General features: G+C 34.0%; 2 protein-coding genes and 1 long non-coding RNA gene across 3 annotated transcripts; 2 read left to right on the forward strand and 1 right to left on the reverse strand.

Annotated features, from left to right (window-relative positions):
* Positions 1 to 1,790: 1,790 nt before the first annotated feature.
* LOC124447369 lies at positions 1,791 to 6,595 on the reverse strand. Its single transcript, XR_006948708.1, has 3 exons — positions 6,582 to 6,595; positions 6,220 to 6,381; positions 1,791 to 1,894 (listed from the first exon to the last, which is right to left on the reverse strand). It is a non-coding gene; the product is annotated as an uncharacterized LOC124447369 (long non-coding RNA).
* A 2,492-nt stretch (positions 6,596 to 9,087) lies between these two features.
* Positions 9,088 to 10,147, forward strand: LOC124445237. The gene is made up of 2 exons (XM_046995942.1): positions 9,088 to 9,324; positions 9,401 to 10,147. Exons 1-2 carry the CDS (start codon positions 9,088 to 9,090, stop codon positions 10,145 to 10,147), a joined length of 984 nt encoding a protein of 327 aa, XP_046851898.1.
* Positions 10,148 to 10,161: 14 nt separating this feature from the next.
* Positions 10,162 to 10,539, forward strand: LOC124445238. Its single transcript, XM_046995943.1, has one exon. It carries the CDS (start codon positions 10,162 to 10,164, stop codon positions 10,537 to 10,539), a length of 378 nt encoding a protein of 125 aa, XP_046851899.1.
* Positions 10,540 to 11,649: the final 1,110 nt, after the last annotated feature.

The following is an 11,649-nucleotide window of genomic DNA, read 5'->3' on the forward strand; positions in this document are numbered from 1 at the left end:
TACATTGATTTTTTAATACTGAATTGTAAGTAGCAATGCTGAAAATTACCATATATACATTGTTGTTCAATTATACATGGTTTCAGTTTATCTTTGTTGTTTTAGTATTTTGTCAAAGTGTTTCCTTCATGTGGTTATGTATAGATAACCAAGGTTAAAATCAACGCAAATACTCCCGATGTTCAAAATTACAAAAATCATGAATAAATATTTTTAAAATGCTGCTTCATAAAATTGATAAAGAAAATCAACAACAAGTAGTGTCTTCATTTCTATCGTCACAGAATGGAGCGTTGAAAGACGTGCAAGAAATACGGATTTTTACGAAATAACATACGACATATAAGTATATTATCAAATCTAGTTCTGCAAACAAGGTATGTACAAGTTTTACGTTGGGGATTATTCCATTTAGTAGAAAAATAAGGAAAACATAAAAACAAAAATATGTTTATAATACATTGATTTTTCAAAACAGAAATTTTACTAATAATAATAAAATTACCTTTTATACATTCTCGTTCACTCACTGCACCAACATTGATGGTACCTTTACTCTCATTACAGGAAGACAACGAGTTTGTTTTGGATATGGTTGATATGTATAGATGGGACATTTTTCACATTTCTTACTTTTAAAGGAAAAGAATGAACCAATTGAACAATCTATAAAGACGATTAATGAAAATAAAACGTTGACTGACAATTAAAATTCTACAGTTGATTTATTTATTGTATTCAATGTTTTTTGTTCCATTATGTAAGTTAACTATGAATCAAATGAAAAGTTAGAAAATTTTCAAGAACATTAAAGCAAAAGAGTGATCAAGCAAAACACTTCACATTCCAAGAAAACAAATACTTACCAAAAGCATTGCTAGGAATGGCCACCTTTGGTATTGTGTCACAGCTTCCTGGAGCAAAAGCAAGATTGTCGAGAGCTACAAAGTTTATGTATATCTCAAACACAGCTTCAACGATTAACTATGAAGAAAAAGTAAGCGGCTTGGACAAATTGCTAAAGTTTAATTTTAAGTTGTATAAATATGTGTAAGTTGCGTACCCTAGATAGACCCATGGTAAAATTAACTGTGACTTGGCCTTTTTTCCACTTAGTTACTTGATCATCACTTAATGACCACAGTAAAAGATTGTATCCATTGTGAAAATATTCTTGGTAAATATTTAATGTTCCAAAATAACCGAGATACATGTAATACGAAAATGAAAAGCACACGAGAGGGTCGTTGCGATAGTTTGCAACCAACCAAGCTTTGCCTGGAATAACTGATCCCAAACAAAGATATCGTCCTACAACACATGAAGAAATGTAAGATACATGTAGACTATATATATAAAGAATAAAAATATCGTCCTACAACACATGAAGAATTGTAAGATATATGTAGACTATATATATAAAGAAATATAAAATTATCGTGGTTTAACAAATTCAATAAACAAAATTTTTTAAAAAACCATAATAGCTATAAAATTATCATCTATTTTTGTGTCTTTTAGCTGAATGAAACTACATCTGATTTTAATTTTAAGTAAGTATCTATTTTAGATCCAGCAATATATTTATGACGTTAGATTTTATTAAGAAGTAACTTACTGTTTGACATTTAAAATCCGAGTTGTCATTTAAAGACAAAATCCTAGATACTCTTCATCATTTTTCTTTTTTTAATTCAAGCAGATGTACATACAACACTTATTCACTATAAACGCTGCCATCTTACCAATACTGAAGCCTGTAGCATCATAGCGTGGTGGGTCATAAATGATGAGTATGATGTACTAAGTTTCCAGTCAAAGTCATCGTCACCTTCTACGTTGTGCCATGGACATTCAGTAGTTCCCAGTCCCTTTTGAAAATCACATCTTTTGACTGAACGAAGAAGAAATCGAAAGTTAAACAGCCATATTAGTTGTTATAGAATATAGGAAAAGTCTGAAATGCATTTGTATGGAATAAAAACACACCACACAAGATAATGGGTTTTTAACTGCAAAAAATGTTGTGTAAATTGTACACAAAAATTTCAGTAAAATGTGTATCCACAGTGACACAAACGCTAGTGTATAGACTACATAAAACTATTGGTAAATTTAATATTTTGAGTGAAAGGATGAATTACACACTTTTGGGAAAATGTATAACACAAAATTGTAGGCAAAAAAATATAGAAACAGACAATGCATTTACAGCAACACTGGTTTTAGAGTAAAATTTCCATTAAAACACACTTATAAATAGGTATAAAGAGATAGTCGTTTATTGTGTAGAAAATTACATTGATCAATAAGACATGTATACTACAAGACCAAGCATATATTAATAGTCGTAATACTAACTAGCTGACAGCGTCATGCAGCATATGCGGCGCTAGTCAAAGTAAAGATAACATGCATCGATTATATGTGGATTACTGGATTTTTAAGAACTCGTGAAAATATATTTTCCGTGCAGACATCCCTTCCGGTAAATAACATATATTTTATGAGTCAACTTAAAAATTAATTTGATTACACTTATTACAAAACATTGTAAAACTTGTCTAAATTGCGCAACTCTTCACTTTAACGCTCTGCTCTACATGATTTTGTGTATAACAATTTACACAAAAATGAGCAAATTGTTTACTCAAAGAAATTTGTATATTTTCAATTCAAAAAAGTAAGTTAAGATTTTACCGTAGTTTTAAGTTGACAGAACTCAAAATTTTAGTTAAATGAGATGATTTACGCAATTAATTGCGTAAATTTACACAAAATTTTACGCAGTCCATTTAACATTATGTTTCACGTAAGGTTTAAATCAGGGGTCTCCAAACTTTACAGCCAGAGGGCCACATGACTTTCATCCATCATGTTGAGGGACGACGAATCGTATACCGCTGGTCAAAGAGCGATTATTTTAATAAAACGAAGTACATAACACAAGCTTCATTAGTTAAGAAAATATTTATTCAAAATTTAAAGGTTAAATTTCAACAAAGTGTAATATCATAACAAAATCACAATTAGTTTGTTCAGTTTTCTCAATGTCAGTGGTGAAATTGGCTTTCTTAAGTGTCTCTGCGGGCCGGATTGAGAGGCCCAACGGGCCGCATCTGGCCCGCGGGCCGTAGTTTGGAGACCCCTGGTTTAAATGATAAAAGCATCAAACTTATAAATACACAAATTATTTTACGTTTTTAATCAATCAGCAATTCTTGTTTGTAATTTGGCTACGTTTGCTGAAAGTTCAGCAAAAAAACTCGAAATTGTGTAAAAAAATTTCCAGTCTCAGAAGTCGTCGACACACAAAAATCTTTAATGTTCACTAAATTTATCAAGAATTTCACTAAACAACTTAATGACAAAAATTTCTTCCAGCAAGAGTGAAGATCGTTCTATATACTTAATATATTTGTAAAACCCATGGTAACTTTACTATTAAAAATATGTCGAAATGTAGATTATGAATGTTAAAATTGCTTTTTTTAAATGTTATGTGGACTGTCTTGGTAACTTTTTCAAGTATTTTGAAGAAAAGATTATATATAAGTCTACTTTATATACTTTTTTAACCTAAATACAAATTTTACTATATGCAATTTAAATGCGATATTTGGGGTATATTCTGAACTAGCAATTTGTTAAAATATTTCGTAAGCGTGTTATATATAAATAACAACGAAACAAATCAACGCTAATATTTATGATGTTCAATGATTGAAAAATCATATGTAAATAGTTTCAAACTACTGCTCCATAAAATTGTTAAAGAAAATCAACAACATGCACTGTCTTTATTTCTATCGTACCAGAATGCAGCGTTGAAAGACGTGCTAGAAATATGGATTTTTACTTTATAGGCATATGAAATATCAGTGCATTATCAACTCTAGCCATGCAAACAAGGTATATCTACAAATTTTACGGATTATTCCTATATTATTAATAGAAAACAAAGAAATAGCTAAATTATATACAACAAATCGTACCTCTTCCAGGATCACCTACATATGAACTATCAAAATATCTATGTAACATTCTTTATTCTCTAGTCAAAAGTTCGCCTCACACCATCAAAAACGCCACCACCTTCCTCGTCAACATTGACACCGTTAAACTACAACCAGACACAGACACAGTTATGATATCTTACGACGTGACATTACTCTTCACATCCATATTAGTAGACACAGCCAAAGTAGTATAAACGAACTATTTACAAACGACAAATCTTGGCAAGCCACCACACAACTTGACAAAAATGACATCTTAGACTTACTCAGTCTTTGCCTCTTCAGTGAATTCTCTTTACAGAACTCATACCATAGACAAATTTCAGGCACACAAATTGTGTCACCACTATCCACCTTCACCGCAGAAATTATAATGCAACAACTCGAATCACAATCAGTCACCAACAACACAGACATCAGACTGAGGAAAAGATGTGTCGACGACATCTTTGCCATTCCAAGAAAGACAAAACTGAACAAATCCTACAAACCTTAAACAATACAATAATAAACACAACCTTTACTAAAGATGAAGACATGAAAACAACTTACATTTCTCTGTATCCTACTGACTAGAACAGCAAACTAAACACACATATTGTGCCGCAAAACGACCCACGCAGACCAAATATTTGATTTCAACATCAATCACCCAACACAACACAAAATATGCTGCATACGAACACCATTTCATCAGAATCAACACTTATTGTAACACCGAAAAGGCTAAGAAAACAGAACGCAATTACTTATACTCCACATTTATAAAAGACAATTACAATAGAAAATTTATAAACAAAATTATAAACAAAACACAAAACAAAACCCAAACCAACAAAAGTAACGAATAACCCGATGAAACAGTAAAAACAATCACATCCATGCATACATAAACGGAACATCAAAAAAGACTGCATGACTTCTTCGACCAATTCAATATAAACGTCGCAAACAAACCAACACAAAAGACAAATCATATTTTGCCAAACATAAAGACAAAACAACAACAATTCATGATACAACGGACGCAATCTACATGATGCCATTTAAAGATTGCTCAAAACAATACATATAGGACAAAAATCGAAGAAAATCGAAACAAGACTCACAGAACACAAAACGCCATAAAACGACGAGATCCAAACTCATTAACGACAGAACACACGTTTGCAAATAACGACGCATAGGATTGGACAGAAATTAAAGTACTCGGACGCGCACAGACAAAACACGCACGCAAATTTAAAGACGCTTGGTACAGTAAAGACAACGACACAATGAACAAACATATTGACATACCTATCGTATATATTCACAGCTAAAGAAAACGACAAAAATCTACTAACGACACTCAAACCACAGCAACTCACGGTAATAATATATATTATCACAATCCTATTCACAATACACCCAAACCCACAACAACATATTTCACGTCATTCAATCACCTAAATCCACCATTAATAAAATAACTTATCCGGATAAACTTTTATCTTTCTAAAGTACATATATATAAGTTTAAAGAATGGTAATCCAGACATGCTTTATTGTAGTGCATGCCGTTATGTAATCTAGTACCTAATAACCAATTGCATATACAGTAAATAATAAATTATCTGTCAGTTTCCTGAAGATCGCCCTATGGCGTGAAACACCAAGTAGTGACAGCAAAACTTATCAATATATTAACTATACAATACATTGATTTTTAATACTGAATTGTAAGTAGCAATGCTGAAAATTACCATATATACATTGTTGTTCAATTATACATGGTTTCAGTTTATCTTTGTTGTTTTAGTATTTTGTCAAAGTGTTTCCTTCATGTGGTTATGTATAGATAACCAAGGTTAAAATCAACGCAAATACTCCGATGTTCAAAATTACAAAAATCATGAATAAATATTTTAAAATGCTGCTTCATAAAATTGATAAAGAAAATCAACAACAAGTAGTGTCTTCATTTCTATCGTCACAGAATGGAGCGTTGAAAGACGTGCAAGAAATACGGATTTTTACGAAATAACATACGACATATAAGTATATTATCAAATCTAGTTCTGCAAACAAGGTATGTACAAGTTTTTACGTTGGGGATTATTCCATTTAGTAGAAAAAATAAGGAAAACATAAAACAAAATATGTTTATAATACATTGATTTTTCAAAACAGAAATTTTACTAATAATAATAAAAATTACCTTTTATACATTCTCGTTCACTCACTGCACCAACATTGATGGTACCTTTACTCTCATTACAGGGAAGACAACGAGTTTGTTTTGGATATGGTTGATATGTATAGATGGGACATTTTTCACATTTCTTACTTTTAAAGGAAAAGAATGAACCAATTGAACAATCTATAAAGACGATTAATGAAAATAAAACGTTGACTGACAATTAAAATTCTACAGTTGATTTATTTATTGTATTCAATGTTTCCTGTCTCATTATGTAAGTTAACTATGAACCAAATGAAAAGTTAGAAAATTTCCAAGAACATAAAACAACAAAAGTGATCAAGCAAAACACTTCACAATCCAAGAAAACAAATACTTACCAAAAGCATTGTTAAGAATAGCCACCTTTGGTATTGTGTCGCAGATTCCTGGAGCAAAAGCAAGATTGTCGAGAGCTACAATGTTTATTGTGTATCTACCCACGAAAGCTTCAACGATTAACTATGAAGAAAAGTAAGGGCTTGGACAAATTGCTAAAGTTTAATTTTAAGTTGTATAAATATGTGTAAGTTGCTACCTTAGATAGACCCATGGTAAAATTAACTGTGACTTGGCCTTTTTCCACTTAGTTCCTTGATCACCACTTAATGACCACAGTAAGGATTGTATCCATTGTGAAAATATTCTTGGTAGATATTCAATGTATTATAATGACTGCGAATATAATACGAAAATGAAAAGCACACGAGAGAGTCGTTTCGATAGTTTCCAACCAACCAAGCTTTGCCTGAAATAACTGATCCCAAACGAAGATATCGTCCTACAACAAATGAAGAAATGTAAGATATATGTAGACTATTTATATAAAAATAAAGATATCGTCCTGCAACAAATGAAGAAATATAACATATATGTAGACTATATAAAAAGAATGAGTATTTATTGATAACACATTTATCTAAAATTACTTACAAGGTCGCTCATAATAAGATTGATGCTTTTGGCACGCTTTGTGCAGTTAGATACAGCCGTTTTTTTGTGTAGGTATAAAATTTACTTCACCTAGTTTTCTGGCATAAATTTATGAATACAAATATATCGCAGTTTAAAAATTCAATAAAAAATTCCAAATATAAAACGAAATTGATTTTAAAACTAATTTTAACTGTAAAGTCTTTAATTATCTAATTTAGACCAAGCAAAATATACGTAACATTAGATTTCATAAACAAGATTTTAATTAAGAATTATAAAATAAGCACATTGAAACGCGTGGGCTGATTGGTCTAGAACTGTGTTAACATTAGCCTGTGCTAAACACATCCGAGCCCAACCAATCAAATAAATCATAACAATAAATCAGCGAAAGAGTATTCGAAAATCAATTATGAATACATTTTAGAGGAAAAATAAAATGTTTTTTTGTCTCGAATTATTGTTATTTTATATAAGAAATGAAAGATGTTTTTCGTGCTTGAACTTGCTTATGCAAACCTAGGAGACGTTTGTGGGAACTCTCGAGCAGGTGCAACCCTCGAACTTCGGTCTGGGGCTTGCACTAGTTTGCATAAGCCTGCGAAGTTTGCATAAGCCAGTGCAAACACGAAAAACATCTTTTATTTCTTTTGTAAAATAACAATAATGCAAAACAAAAATAACGTTTTAATATTCGTCAACGTGTATTCATTATTGATTTGCAAATTCTTTTTGATGGATTGGTTGATTTGATTGGTTGAGCTCAGATCGTTATTCCCACGCTAATGCAAACACAGCTCTAAACCAATCAGCGCACGCATTACATTGTGTTTATTTTGTAATTATTGATGACAAGCATTTAAAATCTGAGTTGTCATTTTTGAAGACAAAATTTTATTAAATGACCTCTATCATTTTACTTATTGCAGCTTAAGCTGTCAGCTGGTTAAACTGTTCAAAATCTAATGTCTCTTTATTATAAATCACTTCAATCTTACCAAAATTAGAACCAGTAGCGTCATAAATTGAGTTTCTATATGCAGTACCAAGTTCCCAGTTTAAGTCATCGTCTCCTTCCACATTGCGCCATGGACAAACAGTTGTTCCCACTCCTTTTTGAAAATCACAGTTTTCGACTGAATGGGAAAAAAATCGAGATTTGAATAGCCATATTAGTTGTTAAAAATAAAGCAGAAGCCTAAAATGTATTTGTATGAAACAAAAACACACCACACAATACAACAGATTTTTAAGCAACGCTATGCTCCACAGCAGTTTAAATGATAAAAGCATCATAAACTTTTAAAGGTAAAATGATTTTGCTTTTAAATTATTTATCAATTCTTCTTTGTTGTTTGACAACATTTGTCGAATGTTTAGCAGAAAACTTGAAATTGTGCTAAAAGATTTCCAGTCACCGAAGTCGTGGACACACAGACATCTTTAATGTGCACTAAATTTATCATGAATTTTACCAAACAACTTATTAACACTAAAGTTTGCAACAAGAATTAAAATTCTTCTACCTGTTTTGCTTGCAAAGCTTTTGGAATTAGTAGGCAGTGCAAAAAATCTACCTAGTGTGCGTGTTATTTAAACGATAATAATGGTAATTCTACTCTACAGGGTGTGTCAAAACCCTGAAAAGTTTGGAAAACGACACTAAAGTCATTTGGGCATACGATTTGCAAACGTTTCGTGGAAATAGTCAGCTGGATTTCCAAGGCGTTATCTGAGTATCTGAGAGGAAAATTGTCTCAAATAAGAAAATTTAAACGTAAAAATTGTGTTACAGAGAAGCTCATTTGAAATAGCTTGCGCATAAAAATCATATAGGTGTCATGAGTATTGATTAATTTGTAATTTGAGTAGTCGGTTCCAGTCTAATAAAGACACGAGCACAATCATTACATGGTGTCAGATGGAGAAATTTCGACCCCAGATCCACTCATATTCGAAGGAAATTTATCAGATTTATGGGATAGATGGAAACAACAATTCGAGCTTTATCTGGTAGCTACAGAATCACACGACAAAACAGAAGATATCAAGACGTCAATTTTACTAACATGTATCGGGAAGCACGGCGAAGAGATCTACAATACATTTACGTTCTCTGACGAGGCAGACAAATTGAAATTGAAACCAGTATTGGAGAAGTTTGAAGCATATTGCAAGCCGAGAAAAATATCCTCTACTTCGACAAAATTTCCTTACGCACAAGCAACATGATGGGGTGACATTTGATGCCTTTGTCACCGAGCTAAAAAGACGAAGTGCACAATGTGAATTTGGCGACCTTAGAGAATCACTCATCAGAGACATGATAGTAATCGGGGTCTCAGACAACCCGCTTAGAGAGCGACTGTTAAGGACGGAGACTTTGACTCTAGAAAACGCAATAAAAATTGGTCAGGCATCAGAAGCAACAAAGCAACAAGCAATGACATTAAGCAGACCACACACCGGAAACCAGAACAATGTCGACGAACTACGCACGAAATCAAACAATACAAGGCGCCAACGACAACAAAGCGCATATACTTCTTTATCTTCGCAAGCTCACAGCAATTGTAAATACTGTGGCGATATTCACCAACGAGGAAAATGTCCTGCATATGGGAAAACATGCTCAAAGTGTCATAAATTGAATCACTTCGCCTCTGTTTGCTTATCTACATCCCGCAGCGTACATTATACCACGGAAGGTCATGAAGGTCACGATTACGAGATCACAAGCGATGCCAATAACATTTTCATAGGAACTCTCTCAACGGAAGTGACAGACAACTCCGTCAATACGGCTAATATTACGCAAGATGGAAATCGTGACTGGATTATCTCTCTGCGATCAAATGAAAGTGTCACGCGGTTCAAAATTGACACTGGAGCTCAGGCTAACGTCATACCAATGGCAACAATTGAGAAACTAGCAACTAGACCGCCTATTGAGAAACTAATACAACGTTGACAGCATATAACGGAATGAACATTCCAGTGGTTGGAAAATGCACGCTGGACATTCAACATAACAATCAAACTCATGCAATACCGTTTGTTGTTGCAAACACTACTTCACCGCCACTAATTGGGTTACAAACCAGCATCGACCTCAATCTTATAAAGCGAGTTTGGACAGTAATTGCTAAAACACCAAACTTCATACAAGAGTACAAAGATGTTTTTGGAGAACTTGGATGCCTAAAGGGTGAACATCACATTAGCATTGACCCCAATGTAACGCCAGTAGTTCATCCGCCTCGAAAGATTCCAATATCACTTATGGAACGTCTCAAAGCTGAGTTAAACGACTTGAAAAAGACGTCGTCTGGCATTTCGAAACGAAACACCGTCAAGCCATAGAAAATCCAAAACACTCGTCACCAGCAGTCCAGTGTTAACCTACTTTAATCCAAAACATGCCATAAGGATCACAGCTGACGCCTCTAAATCAGATCTTGGTGCAGTACTCGAGCAATTAGAAGAGAACACCTGGAAGCCCGTCGCATATGCTAGTAGAGCAATGACTCAAAGTGAGCAAAACTACGCACAGATAGAAAAAGAGACATTGGCAATTGTGTTTGCATGCGAGCGCTTCCACGAATACACCTACGGCAGACCAATCACGGTACGTTCAGACCACAAGCCACTCAGAAGCAATCTTTTCAAAACCACTGTGCAGGGCTCCTCCGCGCTTGCAGAATACTGCTCAGGCTCCAGCGATATGAGCTAAGTGTTGACTACACACCAGGAACGGATATTCCCGTTGCAGATGCTCTTAGCAGAGCATACCTGGAAAGTAAACCCACCAGAGATATCAGAGCAGACATGAACTGTCATGTGCACTCAGCTCTGCACAACCTGCCAGTATCAGTTCCAAGCTACTAAATTTAAAACTCGAGACTGCTAAGGATCCTACTCTTCAAGAGCTGAAAAACATAACTGTAATGGTCTTCCATCCAACAAACAACTCATCCCTGATGCTGTCAAATACATACCTGACTTCATCGATGAAATATCAGAAGCTGAAGGAATCCTCCTTAGATCAAACCGCATCATAGTACCCTCCTCAATGGACGTGAGATGAAAGCAAGAATTCACGAGGGACACTTAGGAATTGAGCGATGCAAAACGAGAGCAAGAAGTGATCTTTTGGCCAGGGATGGCTACAGAAATATCTGTATGATGATTTCCCCACTGTGAAACATGCCTAGAATCAAGAAAACGACAGCAACGCGAACCACTTATGCCACTACCACAGCTCATCATGCCTGGAGCAGAGTAGCATGTGACTTATTCTACATGAATGGCAAGGACTATTTACTAATTGTCGACTACCATACTAGTTTTCCAGAAGTAAGTCTACTTTCAGAAACTACCTCTGCCGGAATAATCAAGCACACGAATCAATATTTACCAGACACGGTATACCAGACACAGTAGTCACAGACAATGGACCACAATTCGCTTCGA

The sequence above is a fragment of the Xenia sp. Carnegie-2017 genome, unplaced genomic scaffold (assembly GCF_021976095.1).
Source record: "Xenia sp. Carnegie-2017 unplaced genomic scaffold, XeniaSp_v1 HiC_scaffold_22, whole genome shotgun sequence".
NCBI lineage: Eukaryota > Metazoa > Cnidaria > Anthozoa > Malacalcyonacea > Xeniidae > Xenia > Xenia sp. Carnegie-2017.